Source organism: Xenopus laevis, chromosome 8S (genome assembly GCF_017654675.1).
Source record: "Xenopus laevis strain J_2021 chromosome 8S, Xenopus_laevis_v10.1, whole genome shotgun sequence".
Taxonomy (NCBI): Eukaryota; Metazoa; Chordata; class Amphibia; order Anura; family Pipidae; genus Xenopus; species Xenopus laevis.
In genome coordinates this window covers 383,422-396,624 of record NC_054386.1, presented here as the reverse complement: position 1 = coordinate 396,624, position 13,203 = coordinate 383,422, and the positions used below count along the sequence as shown (strand labels likewise).

Below are 13,203 nucleotides of genomic sequence, written 5' to 3'. Positions count from 1 at the left end.
TCAGCCGACCTTCTCTCTTCTTTTTATGGGATTTTAATGAAAGCGACATTAAACCTTTATCGAGTGGGGGCTCACGCCAACTGCAATCAGCTCTATGTAACGGGATGAGGGAGAGTCTAATACAGATAAATCTTTTTCACAAATTTATTGGTAAATGCCCCAGCCTCTACACAAAAGGTGGCAGCCCGGGGGGCCACATGTACATGCCCCAGAATATACACAAAATGGTGGCAGCCAAGGAAACTGTATGTTCATGCCCCGGCCCATACACAGAAGGTGGGAGCCCGGGGCCCGACTTGTACATATTGCACAGTGTTTCCAGTCAGGGATCAGTGTTAGTAACAAAAAGAACATTCTGGAGTCAGCAGGTTCATATTTCTGCGAGACCAAGTCCAGCTCAGGCCCACAGAACCCCAGGCTGTGCCCAGCCTTCTGCCAACTGATTGCACAAAGACAGTGTCATCACATTCACAAACACCCAGAGTTTCATACAGATGCCCCCCTCCCCCCCTTGTACCACAGTCTCCAAGTCTTTAGCAGCCAGCAATCTGTGCCCTGGCCTGTGCCAACTGGGTGCCGGGAGGTGCCACAGGCAGCTGCTCAAGCATATGGGCAACACTAGCCCCCTGGCACAGGCACTTTGTAGTGTAGTTACTGCTCAGCAAAGGAACCGCACCATATTGCATTTCCTGCTTTATTATCAGCTCTCAGAATTCTGCTGCTGGCGAGGAACCTTCCCCACATCCAGGCCCGTAGATCGAGGAGACGTAGGACACGGGCAGTGCAATTGCTGGAGGCAGGAGCCATCTTGTTGCAATGCTGGACAGTGGCATCTATTACAGTGTCAGACTAATGTGCCCGGCGGGGTGCCCTCTGATGCTCCATCACCTTGAATGTTGGCCTGGCTACACCACTCCTGCCCGAGATACTCTGACAAGTGCCTGGGGGGTAGAAAGGAAAGCAGAGAAGCCGGGGGGGGGGGTATTGATTTAGTGCCAAGGAGAAAGACAAGGGCAAGTTGAGGGGAGAAAGGCAAAGAGAGGCATAAGAGCTTTTCATGATTAAGTTACAGCGCATACACTAACACATATGGGACAGACAGTGGGGGTAGAGGTTGGTCACTGATTAGCAAGGGGGGGGGGGGTAAGCACAGCAAGAGGGCAGAGAGGATTAGTACTAGTAGAGAAAAGGGTTAATAGAGTATCTCATACCTGCCGTGCATTGGAGCCCCAGTGAAACTGATGGAATGGGACAGGGGGGAGGCAGCTTGGTAATGCCCATCAGTGTAAGGAGGTCGGTAGTAGCGTTGGTTTGGCATCTGAGATGAGACCGGGCAGCGGTGGAGTGCGCTTGTGGCCGCTGAGTTGCGCAGATACCAGTCCCTAAGACCCTCCAGGGCCAGAGCTTTGTGCACACTCCTCTCCAGAGTCTCGGGTGGGGGGGCACGAGGCTGACTGCGGGATCTGGGGCCTGGATAAGACGCCTGGGGGGGAGGCCGTTGGGGAAAGCTCTCGTGGTGCCAGGATTGCGGAAAGCTGCCCACATCTGCCAGTTGGGGGCCACAGGACTTGGTACGAGCAGCGTTCCTGCGCTGCTGTTGCATTTCAAACCTGCTCCGGATCGCTGGGCTACCTGGGAATCCATCCCGCCGAGAGTAATGGCCGCTACCGTCAGGCTCTGCAAACCATTGGCCCTCAGGCTCAGTCCAGCCACGAGGCTGCTGCCTTTCCATGTAATAATCCAGCAGAATCTCCTCGTAAGAGAGCCGAGAGTTGCTGGGAGTTCGAGTATCTAGGGATCGGGCCCCTCGCTGCTGGGGTGGAACTGTTCCAGACTGAGGGTTCTCACTCAGAGTTTCAGAGCTGTTGAATGAGGGCTTGGCTGGACCTTCAGAAGGAGGTGGGCGCTCAATGAGAGCTTCGGAACTGTTACTGCGCCGGCTCCGTGCAGCGTGGCCCGAGGGCCTATCACTAGGGAAGCCCACCTGGGAATCCTGGCTTCCGGACCACTGACGCTGAGACAGGCCAGGTCCCTCCGACCTGTTGGGGAGAAAGAAATTGGGGAAAGAATATTTAGAATCTCTTAAGCTCTACTGGATAAAAACCAGGAAATGAGCCAGTAATACAATCATTATATTTATATCTGTCCAAAGAGATCTGAATACTGCCCCCCTGGTGTACACAAGATCCACCTAACTGACCCATCCCCTTGCCCACCTGAGGGCGGAGCTGCTGCAGGAATTACGACTCAGGATTGGTGTAGCTGGGACACTGCGGCCCTCCAGGCTGGACAGACTCCGAGGGAAGGAACGAGTGGGGCTGTGGGCAAAATGTAGAAGAAGATTCACAATGTAACATTATTGCACCTCCACCCACCCCCAGAGCAGTGTCTAATTACTCTCTGCCGTCAGGAAAGAGTTATTTTTTATAAACTGAGAAAACAACTTCTCTGTCCTCCTTCCTCCCCTTCATTTATATTCTGCTGCCCCTTAAGCCACTGGCTGTTATCCAATACTGACCCCCCCCCCCGGTACCTTGCTGCGCTGGCCATGGAGTTGCGCCGGTTGTGAACATCACTATGGAGCACCACAGGTGAAGACTTCCACCCCATCCTTCGCTCTGGACTGTTGGACACATTGTGGGAATGTTCTGAGATACGAGGAGGGGACGGCCTTGCCCCCTGGCCCAGAATATCCTCTGCAGGGATAGAGTAGAGTGGGTTAAGTACTAGAACTTCTGGGGGGGTCAGAGGGCACCTACTATCTATCATCTCACCGTAGCTGCTGCTCTCTGACAAGGAACTGTTCTCTGATGGGTGGGCTTCATCTGAAACAAGGAGACATTATGCCCATTTCTCATATCAATACATATTGCTATTGCAATGGAACAACAGCCCTCATACCCCGACAGCCCCTCACCGATTAGGTTGCTGGGATCCCTATGCACAGGCCTCAGACCCAGTTTCCTCCTCAGGTTGTTACTCTGCTCCTCCAACTCCTGGAGCCTCTGTAACGCATCCAGATACACCAGCCTTCTCTTGCGTCGCTGCTCACTATTCATCTCCACGTTCTGTTCTGCTGCCAGGCTCAGCTTCCGGGCGGCCTCTGCCATCTGCAGCTGCACAACAAAGTCCCTCTCCAAGCGCTCCAGCTGCAACTCCTTGTGCAGGGAACAAAGCAACAAGCTGTAACTGGAGGTGCACTGCTGACTCGCTCACAACTAATTGTATCCACTCACCTCTGCCCTTGTCACTGTGGCTGCGTTCACCCTAAAGGTTGCCTTTGGTCTCCTGGACACAACTGGGGGCCTCTCTCCATATTCTAGGGGGAAATCATCAGGCACGTGCCCTGTCAGCTCCTGAGACAAATGAAACACCAGTCATGAGTTGAGGGAATTACAACCTCTGTGTGCACTGGTGCCACATGAACTGCCCACACTAACAGAGCCCACTTATAATGTATCATGCGGGAGCACATACATGTTCTGGCCCAACAGCACACATTACATTAGTCATTGTACATACTACAGGGTGGAGCCCATTCCATGAATTGTAGAGAATCAAATCCCTTTCAGAGGGTAATACTCACAGCTTCCTGCAAACACAGCTTTCTCAGCTCCACCAGCTTCCGTCTCAGTGACTCCTGCAGCTCCTTCTGCTTTTCACTCAGCTCCGATATTACCTGGGCCCTCTGCTTTAGGTTCACATCCATTGAGGAGCCACTCAGGGACATCCCTGTATAACAGGAAGGACATTAGTGAGACTCCCTACTGTATGGGGAGAGGAGGCGGCACAACGAGTGAGAGACTCAGCACAGGGAGAGGTGGAGGCAGCGAGTGAGACTCAGCGCAGCGAGTGAGACTCGGCACAGGGAGAGGTGGAGGCAGCGAGCGAGACTCAGCGCAGCGATTGAGACTCGGCACAGGGAGAGGTGGAGGCAGCGAGTGAGACTCAGCACAGGGAGTGAGACTCTGCACGGGGGGGGGGGTGAGGCAGCGAGTGAGACTCAGCACAGGGAGAGAAGGAGGCAGTGAGTGAGACTCAGCACAGTGAGTGATAGGTGGAAGCAGTGAGTGAGACTCAGCACAAGAAGAGAAGGAGTGAGTGAGAGGGGGGTTTCTTGCCCACGTTAAACTACAGTGCCAAACTGCTGACAAAAGCAGTGAAATCTGGGCCCATGATTAGCATGTAGTGGTGCAACGGCGCAGAGGGGAGTATTGCTTGGGGCATATGGTAAGTCATTACCTGCAGTGGAGATGCCACCTTTGCCCTCCATGGGTTTTGACTGAATTCAGCAGGGCCGCACAGGAATATCTGGGCACCAAGAGAAATGGAAGAAGTTGGTAAAAGGTTCTACCCATAGGGCGCAAGTGGCAAAACCCCTCACTATCAAGTGCAGCATTAAATGCAGTTCCCAGCAGCCATTGTAAGCCAAGGGGATGGGGGGGGGAGAGTTGAGCTTTTCTTGATCTGATATATTTGGGGGGGGTTAGAAGAAGACTTATTTAGGGAGACTTTATTGGAAGCAAATGGCAACTTACCGTGCTCATTCAGTCTGAAATCCATTCGCTGCACAAGGGTAAGGCTTGCACTCAGCACTGGAGAGAACCTGCAGGAGGAGGCACCAGAGTCAGACATGGAAGGTACAAAGCAGCTGCCCCACTTGGGTCAATCATGAATATGCAGCCCCTGGAGCTTCATGGACTTGTGCCTTGTTACTATGCACACAAAGGTCAGTACTTTAACCCACTAATCGGTCAGTGCCCCCCCCAAGCTAACCAGTAACTGTGCCACCTCACAGTCCAACCTAAAAAAACTTCCACTTACTCTCTGCTGCCCCATTCTTCCATGTTGTTACCCAATGCCCATAGGCTGCATGTCAAGACATGTGACTGGGCCGCTCTATTACACAACATGGACTGAATGTCCCTGCCAGGGAGGCACAAACACTGATTCATGGGGCAGGGAACCTGTGTGACTGCCAGTCCTTCTACATGATGTCAGCCCAGAATTACTCACTGATAAACTGACACTCCTCCCCTGACAATCTCTTACCTAATGAGCAAACACACTGACTAATATCCTACCTCCTCTATTCCTACCCTGGGCCCCCAGATCCCATGGATCCAATCCCTGCTCCTTCATCCTACACCCTCTATAGCAACTCTGTTTAGGCAGTGGCAGCAGCAAGGCTGGAGAGTAAAGCAGTGGCCATACTCCATGTATCTTGTTGGATCACAAGTGCCACAGCTCCTGCCACTAACTGGGACCAAAACACTCCCTTAGTCAATCTGTCTGTCTATGGACACAGTGTCCTGCTTCAAACCCCTCTGCCTGCGGGGGGCAAGGTCTGGCTTTGGACAAGGGTCTTTATATTTAAATGGTGCCCAGTGGTACCAACAAGCATGCAGTTGGGCATTTGCGCACACATATTTATGCACCGGTGCATTCACTGTACAAGAGAATAGAGAAATGCATGTTCACAAAGACGAAACCTGCGCAATGAGGCACATACTGAGCGGAATTCCATGGACAGAATGATAATTCCCGGGGGCAGACGCATGCGCAGTATAGCCAAATATGCGGCTTTTTCCTTAGTCTGGCTTTCAGCTCTACTGCGCATGCGCAACTGCCAGAAAACCCGAAGAAGCAGGAAGAGGATCTGTCCATGTTGGTCGCTAGAAGAACCCCGGGCCGGTGCAGTTTTCTGCCGATAGGAGCCCCGCCCCAGGGTGTCAGGTAAGTAAACTTTTGGCACCCCCAAGTGTAAAATGCTATTCGTTCTCCTTTAATACTGCCCCATATTCATTGGCAGCGCCCAAGGGGCAAAACTACCACCCTTAGCACTCCCTACACCCCCCCATATACACACACTATATAATATTTTATATATATATATATATATATATATATATATATATATATATATATATATATATATATATATATATATATATATATATATATATATATATATATATATATATATATATATATATATATATATATATATATATATAATGCAGGAAACGACAGCACACCAAGGCAATATTTGCAACAAGCAAACAAAATGAGTTGTTGAAGTGGAGGTTTATTTGAAGTCCAACGTTTCAGCTCCGCACAGGAGCTTTCGTCAGGGAAAAACAACACAGTGCACTAGTGAACAGAGTTTTTAAAACAAAAAATGGCGCCAAACGAACCATTACCAGGCGCCTGTCAGTCATAGTTGACTGTGCATAATTAAGAACACTAGTAACAACCTGACAATAGTATTGTTAAATTGCCCAAATGTGAAGAGAGTATCTACACAGTACTCAGGTGCGTCCTACTTCCCCGTTTATCAAAACTGGCTTATCGTTAATTAATAGATGAACCCGACCGAAGTCCTGTATAGGTGGACCGGAAGCCACCCAGGAGCCTCAGGGAGAGATCGCAGTGCTTGTTGTTAGGCGACCCATATAACGGAGCGTCAGGGGAGCGACCCATATTACGGAGTGGGCAGCGGAGCGGCGGCGGTGTGGAGCTTGTAGCTGTTGTCTCTATCACTCAGACATTGCCGCACTCTTAGCTGACCCCCAACATGCCAACTCCTGGGTGCCAGTAGCAGGACCGCTAGTGCTTGGATCCTTGTCCACATGCAGGACATCTAATCTCATTACTAGAGCCGTTCGTTTGCTATGGGGGGGGGATGAAATGTGACACCATTCAGACCTTGTGTGGGACTCCTCTCCATGGGAGGCTCGACTGTTTTTCTATTCAAAATGGGCAAAAATTAAAGATAAATAAAAAATACGAGTTTTTTGTGGCAGTGGTTACATGAAATATATAGTGAACTGTTACAGTGTCTGCTCTTATATAAGACTAGTTGTGTTATTCATATTGCAACTGTTTCATTTGCTGCGCTTCCTGGTTTTGATCGATATATTGTGCAACCCTTTTCTCTTTTGTTAATTATTCGACTTTCTTAACACGTCTAGTCCGATACAAGACTGGACACTAATGGTTCATTTGATACAATTTTTCCTGTAACCACTGCCACAAGAAAATCTTTATTTTTTTATTTTTTTGTCCATTTTGTAGAAAATGGATCCTTGAAAAAGGCCCAAAGGTGGACTGAAACGCTGGACACAGATTTATGCAATAAATGTGATTTGACACACTGAAAATTGAAGTTTGGCTCTAAATGGAAATTTATAAGTAAAATGTGATCTAGCACCCACAAGAATTCCAAAAATCTGGATCTGAGTGCGACTGCCCATAGGGCCTCCAGCCATATAAATCCTCTACTGGGTTTTGTATAAATAGTTACGATTTATTCAAGGAAAACGTTAAAACTAGAACTCCATTTATACTTCGTTATTAACACTTTTCAAACAAAATACAGAGTGTCTCTATTAACAATTATTGTAAGAAGAGATATGAATAATAATAAATAATAAAACCCGGTCATATGTATTTTCTCTCATATTGTGCATCAGACACATAGAAGGACATAAGCCGTGTAACATATAAACACAAAATAAATCAGATAATCATGACATCTGTGTATCACACGACTAATTAACCCCTATTCAATATCCCCTTCACATCAGCCAATATTAACGCTTTGTTGTGTGGATTGTGAAGTTATGGAAATATCCCAAAGTGATGATGAGTTAAGACTCCCCTCATTAAACTGCACTCACAGATTAGAACTGGTTAATATCTTGCTGTTAGATTTGTATTTATATTATAGTAGAGAACTGGTTAATATCTTGCTGTTAGATTTGTAATTAAACTATAGTAGAGAACTGGTTAATATCTTGCTGTTAGATTTGTAATTAAACTATAGTAGAGAACTGGTTAATATCCTGCTGTTAGATTTGTAATTAAACTATAGTAGAGAACTGGTTAATATCTTGCTGTTAGATTTGTAATTAAACTATAGTAGAGAACTGGTTAATATCTTGTTGTTAGATTTGTAATTAAACTATAGTAGAGAACTGGTTAATATCTTGCTGTTAGATTTGTAATTAAACTATAGTAGAGAACTGGTTAATATCTTGCTGTTAGATTTGTAATTAAACTATAGTAGAGAACTGGTTAATATCTTGCCGTTAGATTTGTATTTATATTATAGTAGAGAACTGGTTAATATCTTGCTGTTAGATTTGTAATTAAACTATAGTAGAGAACTGGTTAATATCTTGCTGTTAGATTTGTAATTAAACTATAGTAGAGAACTGGTTAATATCTTGCTGTTAGATTTGTAATTAAACTATAGTAGAGAACTGGTTAATATCTTGCTGTTAGATTTGTAATTAAACTATAGTAGAGAACTGGTTAATATCTTGCTGTTAGATTTGTAATTAAACTATAGTAGAGAACTGGTTAATATCCTGCTGTTAGATTTGTATTTATATTATAGTTTTAGCATTGTTCCTATTCAGTGTAGGTGGGCGACACTACAGGGGATAATAATGAATTGAATGTGATGTAGAACATTGAGTTGATTCACTCAGTGACTTTGGACACATTCATTCTCTATTGACTCCACGCTTAATAATAATAATAATAATAATAATAATCATCATTTCAGGTGGGAGATCTATTGGAACACTTGTATTATAAATAAGACAATAGATGTGCAGTATAATGAGGCCTGACTGACTAATAACATCATCACATTGGGATATAAATATATAACTAAATACACACACATATATATAAATGAATGTAAACAGACAGGAGGCCGCTTGTCGGTCACACACAGATTCCCTTTATAGACACCCGGTACCTTCTCTCTCACAGGCCACAGACAGTCAGGCCACGGGCCCCAGGGCCACAAACACGGCCGCTCTCCTCCCGTCTCACTGCGGACTCAGGTTCTCACTCCGCTCAGGCAGGAGCTTCCACCGGAATGTACCAACTGCTCTTCGCTGCAGGGGAAACAGAGACCAGCGGAAGAAACCAATCACTGGCTACGTAACGATTGCTCACCGCCACCCCTCCTGTCTGACCTTTGGTACGTCCTGATAACAAGCTCCAGCATTCCAGGGATTCCAGCCAGGAGCCGCTTAACTCTTCCTGCGCCGAGTCACTGCTTCACCTACTCAGCTGCTTCCCCTGCCGGAAGTCTCTTTGCTTTCTACTGCCCCTCCCCCAGCAACACCCCTTAACCCCTCACCTACTGTAGCCATTTTGACCTCCCATAAAGACTTATTTTCCAGTCTCCAATCATAACTTACCCTCCAACACTTCCCCCCACCAAACTTACCCTCCAACACTTACCCCTCCCACCCCAAACTAACCCTCTAACACTTACCCCTCCCACCCCAAACTTACCCTCTAACACTTCCCCCCTCCCACCCCCAAACTTACCCTTCAACCCTTACCCCCTCCCACCCTCAAGCTTACCCTCTAACACTTACCCCCCCCACCCCCAAACTTACCCTCTAACACTTACCCCTCCCACCCCCAAACTTACCCTCCAACACTTACCCCTCCCACCCCCAAACTTACCCTCTAACACTTACCCCTCCCACCCCCAAATTTACCCTCTAACACTTCCCCCCTCCCAACCCCCAAACATATCCCCCAACACTTACCCCTCCCACCCCCAAAACTTACCCTCTAACACTTACCCCCTCCCATCCCCAAACTTGTCCCCCAAACGTACCCCTCCCACCCCAAACTTACCCTCTAACACTTACCCCTCCCACCCCCAAACTTACCCTCTAACACTTCCCCCCTCCCACCCCAAACTTATCCCCCAAACTTATCCCCCAACACTTACCCCTCCCACCCCCAAACTTATCCTCTAACACTTACCCCCTCCCACCCCCAAACTTACCCTTCAACCCTTATCCCCTCCCACCCCCAAGCTTACCCTCTAACACTTACCCCTCCCACCCCCAAACTTACCCTCTAACACTTACCCCCTCCCACCCCCAAACTTATCCCCCAAACTTACCCCTCCCACCCCCAAACTTACCCTCTAACACGTATCCCCCAACACTTATCCCCCTCCTACCGCAAAACTTCCCCTCTAACACTTCCCCCTCCTCACTCCCAACATGGCCTCCTAACCCCCGTAATGGTGTTACACATCAAGATGAACCCTTTCCATGCCAGGCCCATAACAATAGACAGTGAGAGAAGACAAAGAAATGACGACCCCTGGGCCCCAGAGCTCCCATAGGCAGGAACTGGGATGTAAGGGGTTAGGGCTGAGCAGATGAATAACAATGGGTGTATTGTATATATATATATATATTCATTCACCAAAAATCCAAAAAGCAGACGGCACTTCTGAAAGGTGGGTTTATTGGAGATCCTGCTGGAAATACCTTACGCGTTTCGGGAGTTATCCCTTAGTCATAGGCAACCTATGACTAAGGGATAACTCCCGAAACGCGTAAGGTATTTCCAGCAGGATCTCCAATAAAACCCACCTTTCAGAAGTGCCGTCTGCTTTTTGGATTTTTGGTGTATATACAGTGGGGACACTGTCTGACAGAGCACCTGTTTTGTGAGGGGAGAACGGCGAGTTGTTTGCGGTCCCTTTTTTCCCTTTTTTTTATCGAACAGATATATATTCATTCAGCCTTTCTCCTGCACACACAGGGCCCCCCGGGGGGAGACTGAATTGAGCTCTGCGTATCCCATAGTACAGGGGTCCCCAATCTTTTTCACCCATGAGCCACATTCAGAGGTAAAAAGAGTCGGGGAGCAACACAAGCGCGGAACATGTTCCTGGGGTGCCAAGTAAGGGCTGTGATTGGCTGTTGGTAGTTACTATATGGACTGCCAGACTATAGGAGACTCTGTTTGGCAGAACATCTGGTTTTATACAACTAAAACTTGCCTCCAAACCTGGAATTCAAAAATAAGCTCCTGCTTTGAGGCCACTGGGAGCAACATCCAAGGGGTCGGAGAGAAACATGTTACTCATGAGCTACTGGTTGGGGGTCAGTGTAACAGAGAATGGGAAGATTCCAGGCTAATAATTACACTCACACCCAACTCTGCCCCCACCTGCACCTCATTCCAGTCTCTTTATCAACTTTCCCATTACTCACCCCTCTCATACACTAGTACTGCCCCTCTATTACTAGTACTGCCCCTCTCATGGTACCTGCCCCCCCCCCACCCGAGCCTGACATTCACTGGGACCCCCACAGATGCACCAGCAGCCCCCAAGGGAATAAACAGCAGAATTGATGCCCCTGCCACATGGGGTAACAGTACTCAGCCAATACTCCCAGGTACCTCCTCCTCCTGAGACAAAGGGCAAGTGCTGTTACTAATGGAAGTATTTATTACTTTATTGCTTTTTCTATTCCACTTGTCTCCAGCGTGAGATAATAATAATGATGATGATGATGATGATGATGATAGAATGAAACGCCCGTCAGACTGAAAGACATTTGCGCCCAGTTACCAGAGGGGTAAGAACTACTCAATACACTCGTCTGTCTCTGTCTGTACCAACGACTGGAGTATAAATCAGTTTGATGCTGCTGGGACTCCCTCTAGTGTCCAAATACATTTATTTTACGTTACGTTACATAAACAAAAGGGTTAATAACTGCTTCCTGTGGGACACCCACATCCCCATCTATAGCCCCTCCACTGGCGCACAGACTGATGGGGGGCACACGTTGGGGCAAATGTTTATTGTTTGTTACTTGGTAAACAAAAGTGCCCAGCGATGTACAGATCCTTCCATCAACTTCATTCATGTGCAGCAACTCACTGGGGCAGGGACTGATGTGATAGGAACCTTAGATTGTAAGCTCACTGGGGCAGGACTGATGGAAATGTGATACGGACCTTAGATTGTAAACTCACTGGGGCAAGGACTGATGGAAATGTGATAGGGACCTTAGATTGTAAGCTCACTGGGGCAGGGACTGATGTGATAGGAACCTTAGATTGTAAGATCACTAGGGCAGGACTGATGGAAATGTGATAGGGACCTTAGATTGTAAGCTCACTGGGGCAAGGACTGATGGAAATGTGATAGGGACCTTAGATTGTAAACTCACTGGGGCAGGGACTGATGGGAATGTGATAGGGACCTTAGATTGTAAGCTCACTGGGGCAAGGACTGATGGAAATGTGATAGGGTCCTTAGACTGTAAGCTCATTGGGGCAGAGACTCTGATTTTTTGTTTTGTTTTTTTTTTGGGGTTTTTTTTATTTTAAAGAATGATACAGGAACAATGACAATGAGTAATCACAAAATGTAAATAGTAATCAAAATGAAAATGAAAAGAGAGGAAAAAAATAAATAAATTAAAAAAACAAAACCACACAAGTACATTAAATACAGAAATAAATGTCACTTGCTTCTAGAAGGATCATGGCCTTATTAATTAGAGTCATGTGTCGCAGTTGCACTTTTAAGAATGGCTTGTATTTTACATCTTTCACTGCCATCTAGGGTATATAAGAATATTTTCCATTTTCACATGAATTTGGAACGTTTTTTTGAGTTACTCAATTTGTATGAAATTGCTTCCATAACACATAGGTCTTGTAGTTCAGCTATGGTTTCTTTTAGTGTAGGTAAGCACTGCGTATCTTGACAGCGCTATATAAATAAATGATGATGATGATGATGTAGGAGGGTAAGCTTGGATCCAGTTCCTTAATCTTCTACCAGCAGCCAGTAGTAACTTTAAGAATTTTAAATGATGCGAATCAGTTAGCTGAGTTGGAAAGTTTGTAGAATTTTCCTTAATTGAAGCTGAAGGTAAAATAGCAAGTTGTAAGTTCAAATTAATTTGTAGTTTAGTTGAAGAATTGAAATAACCCTCAATTAATTTCTAGAAAGAGTTTATCGAGGAGCAATCCCATAAGTTGTGAATAAAGCTGGGTTTGTGAAAAGAACATTTAGGACAATTTGTAAGTAAATGGCTGTTCTTAGAATTATAGTTGAAACCTTTATAGGCAAGAGGAATTAGTCCAAAATGTTGGTCTCTCCAAGTTTCACATGATATTAATTTGTCAAAATCGTTAATAGAAGATACTAAGATCTCAGGAGATATGTCTGTGTTTAAATAAGATGATTGCGCTGTATCTTTTATTGGATGTGAGTTAAGAATAGGATTTGACCATAGTTTGTTTTGAGTTAATCTAATATTATTAACCATCTGAGCAGATATAAATTTATTAAATTCAGTTGTGAGGGTGGTATTTATAGAGATAATCTTCAGATTA

The 13,203-nt window shown here is 46.2% G+C and overlaps 1 protein-coding gene across 2 annotated transcripts; it reads right to left on the bottom strand.

Moving 5' to 3' along the window:
• Positions 1-130: 130 nt before the first annotated feature.
• On the bottom strand, positions 131-9,101 carry LOC108699702 (coiled-coil domain-containing protein 120). 2 transcript variants are annotated; one of them, XM_018232178.2, is made up of 11 exons: positions 8,774-9,100; positions 4,539-4,606; positions 4,243-4,311; positions 3,587-3,732; positions 3,237-3,356; positions 2,918-3,158; positions 2,775-2,825; positions 2,534-2,696; positions 2,217-2,318; positions 1,212-2,039; positions 131-941 (listed from the first exon to the last, which is right to left on the bottom strand). In XM_018232178.2, exons 3-11 carry the CDS (start codon positions 4,271-4,273, stop codon positions 845-847), a joined length of 1,779 nt encoding a protein of 592 aa, XP_018087667.1. In that variant the 5' UTR covers positions 4,274-4,311; positions 4,539-4,606; positions 8,774-9,100; the 3' UTR covers positions 131-844. The 2 variants fall into 2 exon arrangements, with proteins under 2 accessions (XP_018087667.1, XP_018087668.1); XM_018232179.2 differs by lacking the exon at positions 4,243-4,311 and having other exon boundaries at positions 8,774-9,101.
• Between the last annotated feature and the right edge of the window lie 4,102 nt (positions 9,102-13,203).